The sequence below is a fragment of the Rhea americana genome, unplaced genomic scaffold, assembly GCF_003343005.1.
Source record: "Rhea americana isolate MKP2758 unplaced genomic scaffold, rheAme1 scaffold_342, whole genome shotgun sequence".
Taxonomy (NCBI): domain Eukaryota; kingdom Metazoa; phylum Chordata; class Aves; order Rheiformes; family Rheidae; genus Rhea; species Rhea americana.
This window is the reverse complement of record NW_028186471.1, coordinates 554,168-572,293: the sequence shown is the minus strand read 5'-3', so window position 1 is coordinate 572,293 and position 18,126 is coordinate 554,168. Positions and strand designations below refer to the sequence as shown.

General features: G+C 39.5%; 1 protein-coding gene across 4 annotated transcripts in view; it reads left to right on the top strand.

Annotated features, from left to right (window-relative positions):
- Window positions 1-642: 642 nt before the first annotated feature.
- PALM2AKAP2 (PALM2 and AKAP2 fusion) overlaps window positions 643-18,126 on the top strand; it is a 279,762-nt gene continuing 262,278 nt past the window's right edge. For 2 of the 4 annotated variants that reach the window (XM_085311519.1, XM_085311518.1), the window contains exon 1: window positions 648-1,011. In XM_085311519.1, coding sequence (XP_085167645.1) covers window positions 967-1,011 — 45 coding nt within the window. In that variant the 5' untranslated portion in view covers window positions 648-966. Of the gene's footprint in view, window positions 1,012-18,126 lie in introns of all 4 variants that reach the window. The other 2 variants (XM_085311516.1, XM_085311517.1) reach the window with 2 other exon arrangements.

Sequence of the window (18,126 nt, the reverse complement as noted above, 5' to 3'; positions counted from 1 at the left end):
CAGTGAAGCATGTAAAACCAGAGCCGTACTTGAAATAAAAGTTGTCTTCATGATAACTCCAGCTTCCTTTCCATTCCTCACTTGCTTCCTTGCCTGTCTGTAAGACACCCAAAGTCTTCATTTACACTGTTCTTACATGTTGCTTTGTCACCTTTGAGTATTTAATGTTGTTCTTTTTCCAGTGTTTTAATGTGTAATGCATGTAAGAAGTGTATGTGTACTTTTTCCCTTCCCTTTCACAGATGCTCTTAAAGACCCACCTCTGTAGCAGCCTCTTAAAGCATGTCTTCTTAAAATCACATTCACAAACCACTCTGCTGTTACTATGTGTATTGTTTCTCCATGGCTCACACCCTCCCTTCTCCTGCCAGCCATGCCCTTTCCTTTGGTCCAGCCAGCTCAGACTTGAGGCAGCCAGCAGCTCCGTCTTGCATGGCTCCAGCTTGCTGTGCCATGTGCCTTGCCTCCTTGCTGCACAGCTCGCTGAAGGGCATGCTGTGGGACGGCTGTCTGCTGCCTCTGCTGCATTCATGCAGGTTTTGATTACTATGCATGCTACTGATGTCGAGCTCCTGTCGTGACCCAGCGCTCCATAGGAGGAGCAAACGAGCTGAGACGTCAATGCAAAAAATTATAGCCATGCAAGCTATCTCTGTGCTCAGCTGCTTGGAGAGCGCATACATGGCTTGTGTGACAGCAACAGCGCACAGAAGCAGCAATGAAATGCAGTTAGAGATACAGCTGGGAGACAGGCAGCAAGACAGGCACTGGTCCAGTGACTAAAATGATCCTCCCGTGAGCCAGCCTGCAGTGCCTCTAAAAGTGGCTGACTACTACGCAGGAGCTCGGCTTTCTCTGCAATTACTCTGTGGTGTAACTGAGTTCCCCTTGGTGACTGCAGTGTGTGTTCTGTTTTCTTTTCTTTTTCTGTCTCCTTCTCTCTGCTCCTGTGCCCTTTTCTCCAGGATGGCGGAAGCAGAATTGCACAAGGAAAGGCTCCAAGCCATAGCAGTAAGTCAGTTTCATTTTACTTGCTCTTTTGTCTGTGGCTGGGGGAGCTGTAAGTTACTGAAGCAAGGGGAGATTCCAGCACAGTGGCTGGAAAGCATTTAGAAAGCATGGCTTTTGAGAAGTTCTGCATGGAGTTTTCCTTTTGGGAAATGACTGGTTAAAGTCTGTTTTGTAGGATTTGRCTGAGAATAAGAGTTCTGATGAAGTGCATTGAGCTGACACGTGCAGAAAAAAAACTGTGAATGCACAGTGGCGTGCTTAAAAGACTGATGATAGAGAAGAAAAAGAGAAATAAATGGGGAGGAGGGGAGATTGCAGGAGAAAATCAGTACTCCTCTAAGAAAGATGTTTTCACACTGTGGGAGTTTTAGCTAAGCTGATTAAGAAGTTAAACCAAAATGATCTGCTGCAGAGTGGCTTTTACTGCAGAAAATAATTCTGACATTATTACTTGCTAACACAACCAAATAAAAAACGTGTGTTATTGAAACTGTCTGATTATTTGATCTGCTAATATTGAACTGTCACCTGAGCTCCATAGCTGAGCACATGCTTTGAGACAAATCCTCTGCTGAACTGCATCCTGCCAAGGGGTAAAGTTTAGGCAGAATTTTGTCCCATTTTAGCTAAAACTTTTGTTTTCACATCTGGTGCTAAAATCTAATTCGGAGTGAGCTATAGGCTCAGCTGGTGCAGACCTCAGTGGAGTGTGGGCAGTGATACCTAGTGAGGATACCTCAGTGTTTAAAAACCATAATCATCATGACATATAGAAATTGCCAGCTCATCTAGTAAGGCAAACACATCGTGTCAAAAGCCCCTTGTTTCTGTGACCACTGTTCATCTGCTGACCCCACATAGCCTGCCCTTGTTCCAAGTGACATCCAGCTCTTTCTTTTCCATGGTTGATACATTAATGCAGCTGTGTCAGAGCACAGTACGTGCTGATGACCATACATTTCAAATCTGAAGTGAAAAGACAGAAAATGACAGAATCTGCTAGGATTTTAATATTTTCTTCCCCAGTTTCCCCAATGATCAACAGATGCTATGTTTTACTATAAATGACACAGATTATAGATTTCCTTTGTAGTTAGAGGAATGGCTGTTGCTGTATCAACTTGTTTTTCTTAAATCTATTATTCTGCTAACAGGTCCATGGAGATTTAAAATAACCAGCTATAAACTATTTTTTTTCATCCTTAACATGTTTCCTATATAAGATCAAATGATATAATTGATTATGGGAGGAAAATATTGTAACTGTCTTATTTTCAAACAATGGAGAATAGCTGGTTTTTTTAAAGCTGATGAAAGTTTTCTACCAGCATAGGCATTACTAATTCCCAGCATTAAAGCATTAGTAACGTTCCTACAGCTAATTCTCACAACTGTCTCTGATTTCGGAGTTCTATGTCAACAAATATGGAAGAATTACACTGCAGAAGTGCTAAATGTATTACAATTATATATGTGTCTGAAAAAAATTGTCTTCAAATTAAAAAAATGGTTTATATGTTTTACATTACTTCTTCTTCCTTTGTCTGCTATATAACTAACAGAAAACCAAGTGGCATCCATTTCCATTCCACATGATGTGCATCAGCTGCATACCAAAGTGACTCAGATTCTGTGTTTCATGCTTTGCATTTCACATCAATGAGGCCATAATGGATATAAAATTATTATCTGCTATATGGTAGCTTTTTACACTACATTTATGCTGATTTTGGGGAATCTAGACCTTCAATATGTATTTCTTTATAGGTTCTACTTCTGTAAAGCCTGCTAAGCTGACTGTAGATAAAATATACTATAGTAATAGATACAGTGAATTCAGTTTTGAATGATTTAACTACAGTGTCAGAAATAGCTTTGCTTTAAGATTGAATCTGAGTCCACAAAGTGATTTGTTTGCTTATATGTTCTGCAGAGCAACAAGTTGTCCATACAAATTTCTGCGGTAACTTTTCTTGCTTGGAGTGCTGCAAAAGTTATTCAGATGCAGAAAAGTGTATTTCTAATGCAAGYTTTGCTCCATTCAGGATGAACCACAGGACATGAGTTAGATGATGTTTCTGCTCTACCCCAGCTAGGTAAGGAAGGTCAGTCCTCAAAAGTTAYGCAGTTTTGTAGACAGGAGAATGGTGATATTTCAGTTCAGCTTGGTGTTACATGTAGAAACTCAGTGGAGAAAAGCTTTAACCAAGCTGTATCATAGTCAGAGAAGCAGAAGTTAGCTACAACACTCTATTATCAAGATGGCTGAAGCATGTAGAAAAAAGTCCTATCCATGGTCATTGACACTTCTACATAAAGTCGCTTGCCTTTGTAATCACTATGGCAAATGATTTGGTCAGGAAGAGAAGCAGGGTAAATTTTAAGTATGCATCACAGAATACCTAARGAAATAAAATCCAGAGCTGGAAATATGAATATTTTCTCCAGAAGACTGACACCTTTTTGAGAGTTCAATTTTATACTTTTTTATTCTGGAYAATCACAATTTTAAATGTACGCTTGTCTGGCAGAGAGGGAAGTGTAATGAGAACAGAAAAAAGGGGTTCTAACTGTTAGGATATTCACCTAAAATGTGGTGAATGTGAGTTAGTCACTTGTTTTGCCAGTAGCAAGTATTCATCCTCTCTGTGCATTCATCTTCCATCTGTAAGCTGTGAATAATGGACTTTGCCCTTGTCTTGGAGAGCTGTTAGTGATGCRTAAAAGACTGTGGAGTACTTGGATGCTATTGTTTTACCAGGGTAAGACACAGCCAAATAAGCTATTAAAAATAGAATGTGCAATTCAAATAAAATGTAGGCCTTAAACATATGTTTTTAATACCGTGATAAGTCCTTAAGCTGTGATTTTTAGATCTTTCTGTTTCAGAAGTTTCCAAAATTCCCTATAGCAAGTTTAGGATGCTACAGCAGTCTGTTTTGAGAAACAGYGATGTGAGGAATTCTCTCTGTTTAGGAGGAAAAATACAAAGTTTGTGGCATGGAGATCTTATATGGGAGCCTAGAATGGCYGAGTTTTCTTGAGGTCACATGGGATCTCCCAACTTGTGTACCATCTGTGTCACAAATAGATACTGATAAATCCTTCTGTCATCCTGCAGTGTTCCTAAGACCTATGTTTGAGCCTTACCTAAGATAACCACAACACAAGAAGATGGCTCTTGTGCCGTCGGTGGTGTGGCGCCCGCTGTGAATGCAAGGCAGACATGCTTTGCAGGAGGCCCACAGGAGGTTAAAACAAGAAGTAGAAAAGGTGGGCTGTAGCTGGTAGCAGCCTCCTCTTCTAAACTCGTTACTATAGCAGACTTTGGAGTGTGCATTTGCCCTTTTCTTGAAGTAATGGGTAAAATTGTGGGTAAAAAAAAAAAAAAAAGGAAACATTCTGTGGCTTTAAAAAATGTGCCTGCTCCAAGTCGCTCAGAAGTTTGGAATGCTAATAGTCCCAGAGGAAGCAGATTTAGTGGCCAGAGAACAGGTGAGCTGAGCAATTTATCACACTTTGGATAAATAAACTGCATGGCTCTGCAATTTATTAAATGGCTCCATTCTCTTTGACTGAGGTATCACCACCAGATAGCAGCATATAGACAAGCATTTATGAAATGTAATTTTTTTCTACAACCTAACTAGCAAGCAGCTATAAATCTGAGAAGTGGGGACACTGAATATGTATCAATGTATCTGAGATACAAGTATGCATATGATACAGGGAATATGTATCATATGTATATAAAATGAATTAAAAGTGATCACTGGCACAGTTCACTTAGAAGAAATCTTCCAATAGGGTAACAGCTAGAACAGGAACTGGATGAGATGTGCAGGTTAAGGAGATGAGAGTCCGCAGATGCAAATGGGAAACTGCTAAAATATATATGTTCTTAACAATTAAAAACAAAAATAATGTTGGTTAGCAYTTGTCTATGCCCATCTATGAGATCCATTAGTGCACTAAAGTATTAGAGAAAACTGGTTATTGGCATTCAAGTAGCCCTGTGCAAGATAGGTCTTGTCAAACAAAAACATTCTTGCTTTCTCTAGGGGGTTATAAATTTATTTGTTAAGCTCAACTATATGGATCTAACATTACTTGAAAGTCATCAGGTGCTTGACTGAGTACTGCAGAACATTCTAGTTTAAAAATAGCACTCTCCACTATCAGTGTGGTATACCTTAGATGGATTAAGGACTGGCTGACTGACAGATCTCAGAAAGTTGTTGTTATGAAGATTGCTGAGCAGAGCCTTGTTCCTCTGGAGCAAAGGCAGTGGAGCGCTCACAGGAGCCATTCTGGCAAGGTTTGATGGTGTTCARTATCTTTATTCATACTCTGATATAAATGCAAAGTCAAATCTGATAAAGTATGCAGATAAGACTAGTGAGCCATAAACAATGATAACAAAAAGAAGTCATATACAGCAAATTGGAGTACYTGATAAATATAGTCAACTTACTAGGCATTAAAATAGGCAAATGCAGAATCGTGCATCCAAGTAATGTGGCCAGCACCAAGGAACTGCATTTTGGGGAGTACGGCCTTTAGCAGGGAACTAGAGATCAGTTTGGGAGTTAATACAACATGAACAAGCAGGAGATGTTTGTTCTGCAAAGGAGATTAGTATCACAGTAGTTAAATYAGTGCTAGGAAATGGTTTGGAGTTTTCCCAGAAGGATATTAAAAGATAGAAAAGAGCATATAGAAAAGTATGTAGAAGAGAGATGTACATATAAAAATACACCARTTCTGAAACATCTCTTTGCAAATAGCAGTATTGATCATCTTTTAGAAAGATCTTATCAAAACAGTTTTAGTATTGCTATCATTGGTAATGTAGACAAAGTTAAAATTTTCTTCCTTCTCTCTGTGCTCCAACATGCTGCATTTTTGCGCTGCACACTCAGAAATTGCCATGAGCATCACATGGTGTCTGTAAATTTCTGTTCACTGAAGAGTGAAAGTTTCCTTTTCTCCCCATTCACCTATTTTCTTTCATTCCACCAAGCTACAACTTGTGACTAGTAGATCTTGTGCCTGATATCATTTTACTGTCATGCTTCTCAAACAGTTTTTTATGAATCATTCTACAGAATATTATTCGTGAATGTTAGAATCTCTGGTGCTGAGGATCAYATGGAAAAATGGCAAATCCATTTAATCATCGATCATTAATAAACTAGTTTCCTGTGCCTTCATTTAGGCTTTTGTTTTTGTCCTTAAAGTTAAGCATGATGTTATTTTCAGACATGAAGCTGGCTGAAGAAGGGCAACAAGGTATGGAAAAACTAAGCAAACTAGGACTCTAATGCTTGGAAAAAAGCTTCATAAGAGATGYATGCTGAAATCTATAAGCTTGTAGGCATTATGGAGAGGTGGCTTCCAGCCTCACCAGGTCATCCCCAAGCATCTGGTTTTGGTACTGTAAGAGACTGGACAGATGGATCCGTGGTTTGATCCAGCTCACTCTTCCTACATATATAAACACATTCCTGGAGTAGACCACATCTTTAAGTACTTTCCTGAGTTAGGGCATTAAAGAACATTCCTTCCCACAAAGCATCATGAAGCTCATACTGTGRCTATAAGGTTTAAAACACTTTTTCCAGTCCCATTTTTCTCTCATTGTCATATTTGCAATTGTAGTTTCTGCTTTGATTAATAATAACCATTGTTCTGCAATCTTGTTCTTCGGCATTCCTAGCATCCAAGTTTCAGAAATAGAAAAATGCCTTATTTGTATCTGTAGCTGTCCTCTGTTGAAGAATGTATATGAATTTTAAATTCTGAGCTGAAAACACTTAAGTGAGATGTTAACAGGTCTCGAGCCTATTCTACAGTGAGGAACACCTGGTGGGGTAAGAACAATGTCGGGAGTATCCTGCTGCAAATATTCCTAGGAAAGTGTTTAGAAGGTCTAAACAAGACATTATCACAAACTAAATCTTAAGATCTATTTTGTGAGCACAATATGAACCTATGAGGTTCCTATGAACCTCAGTGAAAATCAGCTGTGGGAGAGGAAGTGTTATGTTGGCATTTGCTTTAGGATGAAGAGAGGTGGTGTTAAGCAGAAATCTCCAGCCCTGTCCTGGAATGTAACAAAAAGCATAGGTCAGTTTCATAGGAGGGCTTCCATAGAGAAATCCACAGGAGCACACTTGTATCCCTTCTTGGCTCCTGGATCATATGAAAAATTGGTAATTCCAGCATAGTATAGAAAAGGTTACAGCCTTTGCCCATTCTCAGGCAAAGCCAAATGAAAATTTCTGTGATGCTTTTAAAATTAAGATTAACATTTTGAGATTTTGCATTGTTGCTTTAGAAATGTTTATCCATCAGCAATAGAAACGGAAATATGAAGAAAAATATTGCTATCAAGGTATCAGTGAAAACAAGGAACAAACAGATACCAGAAGGTAACTTGCTCTTGAGACATTTCTAGACAGTCTCCAGACTTACCCAAACTCAACTGTTTAAATTTAGAATTGTTTCCACAGCACATTCCTAGCTCTTAACACATCACCAACATCTCTTGAGCACAAACAAGGAGCCGAGATACTGGCTTTCATTTCATGCTTTTTAAAAACTCTTTTGCAAAAGAGGTTGACAATAGGCGAGAATATTTGGGGGCTTTTTTGGTAAATCTTTGGTAGAGTAAATTTGTTGTGAAAGATTGAATTTTTTTTGAAATTACTGGACAGCTGTAGCCTGGAGTGTGAGTCTGTAGTAACAGGTGCTGCAAGCCAGTATAGTGGAGTAAATGTTCATGTGAAGTCATAGGTGAGATTTCAGCATTTATATGCTGTCCCAAAAGTGATGGCTGGCTGTATAGCTGTGATGGTGGTGGAATGATGGAACAGCAATGTTCAGCATCTCCTGAAGTGCTCTTGCTCTTCCAAAACTGGCTGCTTGTATCAAGCTTTTCACAAGCTTTGCAAAAACAATTTTATTCTCATACAGAATGAGCTATCTTTCATGAATTAAATCCTTGCAAAGTAAAGGCATTAGCAAACTGGCTGGTCTGGAGCATTAACTCAGGAAAGCCCCAAGCTGTCCACTTGTAGTAAAATATTAGGACTCACAGTAGTAATATGTAGTTTTGAGTCCCTCTTTGTGAGTAGGTGCCATGGCATTCTGCACAGAATCTAGTGAATTTATTTACAAATGGTGAAGTAAAGTACAGGGAAGGGATTTGTTTGCCTGTTCATTAGCAAAGCTGACAGAACCATGAATTCAGTCTCACACTTCCTTATTGAGGTAGGATGACATTGTACAGGGTCTTAAGTTTTACCAGCTTTCTAGTGGCATGTGTACCTGCTCAGAATCAATGTATGCTGAAGAGTTGTTCAGATGAAGGATAACTTCTGGGAACAGGACATGAGGATACTGGTATGCTACGCCTGTCATTAGTCCTAATTTTTCTCGGGTAGAACAGCCTTTTCTGTGGAGAACTCTGAGTTGGGAAAGTCACTGTGTTTCGAAGAGTTAACATCACCTGAACAAGCTGAGTGGCAGTGAAATGGGTATAGCTTTTGGCAACTGCACACCAGACTTATATAGTTCTTGATGCACAGATGCTTTTTGTTAGTAGGTTGACTTATAGCGAGGCTGGGCGCTGGAGGCGAGTAAAGAGTTCTTCCTCTTCGCCAGCAAAAACAAACCTTCTCTGTGCAAAGAAAAGCAAACAACCAATGTAGTTCAGGGAGCTCTTTTTGGAGGGAGATGTAACTACTCTCATCTTAGTTGCTGCCCTTTTCAGTCAGTGCAAAGCTTAGATTGTTTAATTTAGCTGGTGGTCTAATTAATTTAATTCGCATTGTCCTACGAAGTACCAGCTTCATTTATCACGGTCCGCAGACAACATCTAGCAAGGTGGGGCTCAGCCAGTCTTGAATGACTAGGAATAGCAGCAGCTGGTGACTGGCTGAAGGTTTGGGACAGCAGAGGTGGGTTAGGAGCCAGGAATGCACAGATTAAAAAAAAAAGAGAGAGAGAGAGAGAGAAGAGAAGAGAAGAGGAAAAAAAAGGAGAGAGTGGAGAGAGTGTGAGAGAGGGATAAAAGAAAGAAGACCACAGTTTACTAACAGAGGGCTAAATGTAAGATGCTTTCCAGCCTCTTGAAGACACTGTCAGTCATCACCTGTGCTTCAGCCATGTTCTTTTTCCACAGTGTTAAAAACAGCACTGCGTGTGAAAGGAGGTAGCCTGGATAGGCGATGGCTTAGGAGTTCCCACTAAGAGGTCTAAAATTGCAAAAAGAGATTAAAATCCAGATTGCTATGTAATTTATTGCTAGAGGAGGAAGAGTTTAGCAGCGTGCTGCAGAGAGTCACGCAGCTGCAGTCTCTTTATGGCAGCAGCAGGCGCGAGTACGGAGCGGAGAATACTTGGGAGGAGAYAGTGGTGCTAAATGGAAGCATCTCGCTGTTAACTAGCTGAGTGCCACAAGCTGCAGCGCCAGCCTTCTGTGACTGACTTGTCTTTTCCAGTACACTTCCCAGAGGGAAATGGATTGTAGTACACACACAAACGCACACACGCACACACGCGTGCGTGCACACACACACACATGCACACACTTGTTAGCCGCTCTTGGAACAGGCCTGTATTGTGCCATGTGCTGTTCTCCAAGTGTCAAACTCCCACTGGCATCCAAGGGTTTCCAAAGGATCCCTAATAATCCAGTTGTTTCGCATTTGAGGCATAAAGCAAGCATTTGGCATCAAAGGTATCATTAAATTTATAACTGCAGTACAGGGGGCCAGACTCTCTTAATGCACTGACTTTGGTACAAAATTACTATGTTGTATGTGCTGGTAAATTCTGGCAGCTTTGTGCAGACAGTATAGCATTTGGGAGATAATCCCTTATCTAGTTTTAATTCCTACATACTTTGGCATAAACAGTAAGGCTAGGCTTAATCGTGGTTAATCGTGTATTTGTGTATGCTCATAAATATAAGCATATGCAAGGACTTGCTGCACTTTAGAGGAGCAGGCTCCAGCAGACGGCTGATTCATTTTCTGGCATATTAAGCTGCATCTTTAAGACCTCTTCCTGTGGAAGGGAGAAATGCTGAATTAGGAACGTACATTAACTCATCCCAACGTCATGGCAAAGTTAGTAATTTGTTCTATTTAAGCAAGAGATGCAAGGTAGCTTCTAGCCAGCTAGATAAAAGGAAAAAAGTTTTTGTAGATTTCTAAAACATAACCAAAAGCAGTCTAAACAAAATCTCTACAAAGTGTACCTCAATGTTAGTGATAAACTGAGAAATATCATTCCTTTGCATTAAATTTGGACTTTGGGAGATTCAAGAAATGCAAGATTTATACTGAAATTTATGTAGGATAGCTGAAGCTTATCTGTGAAATAGAGAAGTATCACACTTTCCATTTTCATTTTCCTGGGTGTCTAGAAGAGAAATAATAGGACCTAATGGGTTACAACTATTTTATCTTTATCATGTGGGACATCACACATGATCCTGAGTAAAGCTTTTTGTTTTTTGATAAGATGGATGTGACAATGGATAGTACAGACTTCTGTCTCTATGAATTGCTCTGCAGTTCACAGGACTGAGTATCCCACAGAGGAATTGTTCCCGAATAAGCAGGTTTCCAGTCGAGAAAACTCTTTACATTAATAATGATTTTTCTGTGTAGTAATAAAGGAGGTTAGGTTTCTTTTAAAGATTATTCCACTGCAGAAAAGAAGGACATGGACAGCACTCCTGAACTGGAGAAAGATTTCAGGAATTTCCTGTTAAAATTATGCCACAAATCTCTAGGGAGTTTTGGATGAATTCCCAGCTGCATTTAGCCACTTTCTCTCTGGAGCATGCTAAGCCATCCTGCCTTGCCTGAGAACATATAGCCCGTGAAAGCATTTCTGAAAAGCAAATGTAAGCAAACAAAACTGACGTTCGAAGTCAAAGTGCCTACAGCTCCCATTTCTACTTGCTATTGGTATTGGTCTGTGACATTCGGTAGGAAATGTCCGGCCTTACTTAGACATGTGAGGGAATGAAGATGGTCTCTGATTTCACTCTGTTACTTTGGAAGCATATGCTCCTTCAAAATTTCGTGAAATAATTTCATTTTACAGTGATGTGGATAACGTTGACYATATGACTGTGGGCAAGTCATATGTGGCTGGTTGTAAAGTTAAAGGCTCTGAAAGATCAGATGGCCCTGGGCACTTATTTTCATTATCTGTATTGAATGTATCTGTATTATCTGTATATGACAGTAGGGCACATACTTTCTGGAGAGTGTTTTCCCTCAGTGCTGAAGACAGAAGTGGCATCAAGCTGTCTACATCCCCAGGCTGCTGTGGCACAGATGACCTCACTGAGAGTGAAGTCACACCTGCATGGCTGGCTGCATGGTTTATCCTTTTGGCTATGAGTGGCACTCTGAGATGCCCTGAGAAGCTTAACTAAGAACAGGGTCAAACTACTTTCTCATCAGGTTCTTTTTGTACTGATCACACCCCTGTTTTCTGATTGCCATTTTAATAAATTTAAAATTATTTGAAATAAATATGGCATCAAGAAATGATCAAGATAAACCTGGCATTAGACATACAAGATTTCATAGTAGGGCTTGGACTTTGAGCTAGGGTCTGGGCTGGCCTGGAACAGGAAATACTGGGAAATAGTTCAGWGGATCTTGAGCTCTGGAGCAACGTGATGGAGCTTTCCAGATTCACCTGAGCTAGATTTTGTTCATCATTAATCAACATGATTTTTATGAAGACAAAGGTAATTTGGTGAGATGTGATTGTGGACTTTAAGGAGTGTTCTGCATGCTTCTAGTAGACATACTAAATGCCTAGTTATGATACATTTGCTATTTAAATCATCTTTACATGCTTCACTTGCATCTTCCAGTCAGCACTGCCACTGGAGTTTATGATTAGTACTCAATAGCATGATAACTGTGTTACCTGGATGGAAAGCTCCTGTGTCCATCCCCACCCAGCAGTCTCTGTCAGGACTTTGAGCAAGCAGATGGGGGCGTTGTAAGCCTGGATTCACATGAGCAGGGTCACTTTTATCCAGAGCAAAGAGAGTTTCATCAAGTCGAACTCTTCAGTCAGCAGAACCTGAAAAACAGTTCAGAACAGAAACAGTTTGCAATTGGTTTCAGGCATTTTTGACTGTTTGGCAACGTGCTAGAGAGCAAACGAGGAGACATGGTGCTCATGTTTTAGACTGCAGGGATGGGGAGTCCCAGACCTATCAGTGTATCTTCAAATCTCCGAGAGGTTTGGAAATATACTCAAACYATCTGAAAGTAAGCAATTGAAAGATAACAAGGAGGTGAGATACTAACTTAGAAGATGCCTCCCTATGGAAGCATGGCCCAGATGAAACTAAAGGGATATGTACAAAAGCATAGAAGACTAAATCAAGAGTATATATATACCAGCAATTCACTGTGAAAATGAGAACCTGCACAAAACAGTGTCCTCCCTAGTCTGGCCTTGTTTTTGGTTCTAGACAGTGTTCCATGAACTACCTAAATCCTAAATAGAGCACAGTCTAATGATAAACTGTGAATGGCTGGAAGAGACTGTGAATAAACATAAAAAGTAGAATACAAAACAATACTGACAGATTACTAACCGTTTCAGATTATATCTTTAAAATAAGTGAGAGATTCTTAATACTAATCAATTACTGGATATCAGCTCTGAAGAAAAAGATGGGAGGAATATAGTGGAAAAACAGTTGAACATGACTCAGTGATCTCTTGCGTCACGAAAAAGGCAGAGAGGCTGGCATGTATAGAAAGGAATGCTGCTTATAAGTTGGCTTTCTGCTCTGCTCAGACCAGTCATAAATGTTACTCTTCAAAAAAGACATTGATCAAGTAGAGTAGAGTCCCGGAGAAACAGGAAGGTCCAGGAGAAATAATCAGAAGTCTAGCAAAATGATCTCTGAGGAACAACAGAATGAGTTGGAGTTGTCTAGCCTACTGAAGAAAATACCAAAGTTTAGCTGATCTTGTTTCAGGGTGAGAGAAACTCAATATTCCTTCTAGTCTTTGAATTGGCTGATAGTATTTTTACTTGTTCTCAGACATTGTTTAGTTACCCATTTATAACAGCTTATACATAAAGGGATTCTTCTGCAACCAGTCTGAGACATGAAGCACAGTGCTTCTCTGCGACTCAGCAGTTGACACATGCACACCTGTAAACCCAAGAGAATAATTTAATTCAAATGTAGTGGAAGAACTGGGAAGCTGGAATGGTTTGCTTTGAATTTTCCACCACCTATTTGTGTGGATAGTTAGTCACTGGAGTTCAGATAAGCCTAGTAACATGATCATGTCTGAGTTTGTAATATTCTTGTTTTCACTGAACTTAGATCACCAGTCTCTACACTGTTCAGTTTCAGTAGGGGCCCTGTCCTACTTCCAAACAAGTTAATAGCAATTTTGCATCTGATTTCAATAGAGAGCAGGAACAGACCTTTATTATCCTCATATGTGTTTGTATTATTCCTGACTACTGTGTGCTATTATCAGTGTATAAAAGGTCTGATGTGAGCTAGACCACAAATCCAAGCCAGATTTTCCAGAACAACAAGTGACACAGCTTTGGGTAAATAGAAGTAAGTGGAACTCACTAGTCCTCTAGATCTGAGTGATGCATACTTTGCTGTTGTCACATGCTCTTATCACTAACACAGAGGCATAGTTAAAAAGTGACTAAAGTTGCCTATTAAAAGTCCAGCTTTTCAAATAAAAAGGGTGTCTAGCTTCTAGACTCCACCAACTCTCATTTGTTAAAAGGGTGCCAAATTCTTACRAGAACTTGGGTCTCTTGATTACTCTTTCCTGCTTCTCTTGATGTTACCAAGACTCTGAATATTTAATAACCTTTGCTAGAATAAGCTTCCCRTGCATTTTCTGGAGTTTGTAAAGAGATACTTTTGCCTCTGAAGCATTCTTCTGACAGGTGATTTTTCTGTTGCTAGCTAAAAACATTGCAAAGAGAACAGAAGATAATAACAATCTTGATTTGCTCAGCGTGGGGAGAAAGAAGAGGGAGGAAAAAAATCAAAAGAGCATTGATTTCCAGGGAAATTGCTTTTATGGTTTCTCTGTTGATCCTGGGAGGTGCAAAACTTTGAAGATTTAACAAGCTAGAACTTCCCTAGTGCTTTAGCTAAAAATCAAATGGGGAAGAGACCCTCAAACTAGCATAAAATAATGCTGAGTGAAAAGAATCAKGACAATACTGTTACTGAATTTCATTGTTTCTCTCTTTTTCTGGCCTAGCTTTTTTCCGAGTAGCCTATGAGACTCATCAAAGGCTGCACTGCAGGAAATTTTGGAGTAGATTCTAAAGCAATATTTTAGAGYTGAAAAAAGAATTTATCAGAGGACTTTTAGGGGAAATGAATTGTCAAGGGCCCCTAGAAACTGTGGCTTCATAAACACTTTTTCTTTGTGGCTACATATTGACCTGTATATGTGGGAAATCTTTCAGCATGCATTAAGATAGGGCAGCAGGTGCTCAGAATATAGCACAGCTTTACAGGTTTATCTTTCTTTCCACATTTTAATGCTGTGCACATCATATTGAAGAAAGTGAGCAAAGATGGCTTTTTCTGTTGACTTKCTGTATTACATGGCATTTCAAGTAGCTTCTCTTTTTTCGACGGTATTTTTTTAACTTAGTAAAACTCCACTTAAAGCATGAACAATGAATGATTGGCTTGTTTATGGATATCCTGTTCATATATTACAAGTTTCTATGTATGATGCAGAATTGCAGATATTGGGTACTTCCTGAAATGCAAGGATCGCAAAACTGGTGACCACCTCCTATTCTGTTGTGGCAACAATTATGTCCTGAGGTTTAAACTATACCATACGTCACTTTGGCCTATGATTTGACAGCTTAACTGTTTGTTTTAAACATGTTTTTTGCCCTTTAAAAGAAAGCTCTTTTGGTTAATTAAGAAATGCAGGGCTTTTCTGGTTGGTCCACGAGTTGGGACCTTTTACGATAAAGTGCATCACTGTCTGAAAAATGACTGTGTTAATGTCTTTCAGAAACTCAATCTGCATTGTTTTTTAAGGCTTACTAGAAGTGTGTTCCATCTAAAAAATGTTGGCAATGTTTACCATTGTTAAAAGGCCCAGAAAGGATAATTGCCATTTTTGGAGTTATGTCTGCACTGCATAGGAAAGTACACCTGGACACGGATGAACATCTAGCTTTTGGGTCTGCCTGATACCCAAAACAAAAGCTATTTGACAAATCAGGTGTTTCCTGAAATGGGTATACAGCAGATTGCAAAGGCAGTGGAAGCAGGTTGGTTATGGCAGCACCAAGTTCAGCACAGAGTAATTAGAAGCACAGCTGTCTCTTCACTGTCCTGTGGTGTGTGGTATCCTTTAGTTCCTAGCCTGATTCTCAAAGTTACATGCCAAACAGCCTTAGTTCCCTTGGTAAACTCAACACAAAGTCACAGCTGTTTCAGAAAGTGGGTTATGAAGTTACTTACGATTTCTTCCAAAGGCTGCATTTTGCCTGCAGAATTATCTTTTTTTCATGGGTTACATGCAATATGGTATTCAAAAAAAAGTCACAACCTCTATTTTTTTTTCAGCTGCTGTAAGAAGGAGTGGCTATGTCCGCAGTTTTTTTCCTGACACATAATGAGTAAAACCAAAATTGTCAAAAGTATCCACTAACTCTGAATGGTTGGCATGGGACATTTTCAAAGGCTGTATTTTTCAGCAAAAAGATTTTTGGTAATACTTTATATTTCCAAAGTGCCTCACATGTTGATGTAAAACTCAAGAAATTTTAAGGCATTTGTTTTTTACATCTATCAGACATCCAAAATAAACCCATATTATGACAGGTCAGATGTTTATTGAAATGCCTTATCCTGTGGAGAGTTAGAATACTTCATAGRTAAGAAGTTAAGCATTTTCCTGAGGTATCTAACCAGTTTCACAAGTTTCATATATTTTGATGGGGGAAAAACTGTACCTACTTTTCCTTTCGAACATCTGTCTCATTGTTGGCCTTTGTGCTATTAAAAATTCAGTTAATCAGTGTTACTTTGTTTGTCTTGCTCTTATGCAAAAGTGATGGAAGAAGGAACGAAGCAAATCAATTCAATCAGAAGGAACAGAGGACATGCCACTGGAGATCAGACCATTGGCCATGTGAAAAAAACACATGGGAGAAAAAAACTCTTTAGATTCAGTTTATGCTTTGTCACTGAATTGTCCCATGACATTATTCATGCTACTTAAACWTGTGTCCGCCTCCCTGAATGGTGCTTTGAAGATGGGGCCTCAGACACAAGTGATTTCCTGATCTTTATTTTTCTGTCTCCAGCAGTCCATGGAACTAAAAGGAAGGCAAAGGAAACCCCATTATGTACCTTCTGAGTACTTATGTACTTTCAGGGTATTTTTCTTTCTGATCCAGCAATGGGCAGAAGAAATCTCTATTGTTCATTATTGGCATTAGAGCAGGGCCAGCTGAGATTTAAGCCCCATTGTGCTAGCACAATAGTGAACACATGCAGAACATCAGCCTCCAGCTGAATAGGGGTCAAGGAGAGATGTGAAATGAGCACAGAAAGGTGAAATGATTTACCCRGGGACATGCAGCAAGCTGAACCCTGTAGATAGCTCTTTCAACTATCACATTAGCAAGATACCCCACAGATATGTCCTCATTAACTGTAGCTGTCTTCCTGCTCCATTCAGAGGTTCCCACCCTCCTCTGAGACCCAGAGTCAACTGAAATGCTTCTGTTACCAAYGTAAAGTGACTCCATGAGAGTGCAGGAGTCTTCTTAACTGTTTTATTGCCTGCAGGATGCTCTAACCCTTTAAAGCCTTCTGCAGAGCTTCTTCTGCAGAGCTTTCAGACAATTTAATTAGCCGAAATCATAGAAAACAATATTCTTCATCTTTCAACATGTGCTAGAGTGCTSTTCTTCAACACTGGTTACAGAATGGGCCATCAGTTCATGTACCAATTTCCTTTTTTATCATTTTCCTGCACACAAGCAGCCTTATCAATGCACTTTCAGAGATCCTTAAGAGAGGTTTCAAGACCAGGATCTGTTTTGAATGTCTGCCTGCTGACACAGAGGCATTTGAAGCTAGGGTAGGAAAGTAGATCCAGTCCTATTCACCTTGTGATTTTCCCTTTAAGTCAGATAACCCCCAGCACTGTTACTGATGTGCTCATTTAACTTGCAGGATATAGGTTATAAGTACAGGTTTTGGTAATACATTTTGCAAAGACAGCGTTAAGAAGCTGATACACAAATGCACAGAATACATCATGTAGCCTACCCTTATGAATACCTCATGCTTTTTCCTTATTTCTAAGACAGGAAACAAAACAGGTGTATCTCCTCAAAATCCAGTATGATTCAGCTAGGAAATAAATAACCAACTTTTCCTTCTGTGCAGTTACTAAACCTATCGATGTATCCAGTTACCCCTCTTGTTCCAGTTTAGTTCACAGACTCATCCAGAGATTATCTCACCAGACAAGTAACAGCCCTTAGAAAGCAAAATCATTTATACTCTGAACTGATAGAATGGCTTTAGGAAAGAGAAGCATAAATGGAAATACTTCTAGCTATACAGAACAGTTCTGTCCAAGACATTACAAATCACGTAACTTTTTCTGTGGCTTGTATTTTCAGAACTGTGACAGTGGAATGGATGATTTTTGTCTCAGCCTTTCAAGCTGAGATTTTGGACACATAGTGGAAAACTCTGAGGTTTTTTAAAGCAGTCAAGTTTCACAGAGGAAAGCCGAAAGGGTGAACAGGTCGGTGCTAGTTTCCTCGTGTGCATTTTGGGGGGAAGAGAGCCTTCTCCAGTACTGCCAGTTATCAGGACTATCAGCCAGCTAGTTACTCAACAAAGATGCATTTGCACATTAAGCAGTATGAGGCACCATGGTAAAAATGTCATGTTTTATTAGTATTTATATTCTCTCTGAATGCCAGTTGTTTACCACAAGGCTGCAAGAAAGATCATTATTGTAGAATTTTTTGGTAAAAACTCTGTAAGATATATCAGAAAAG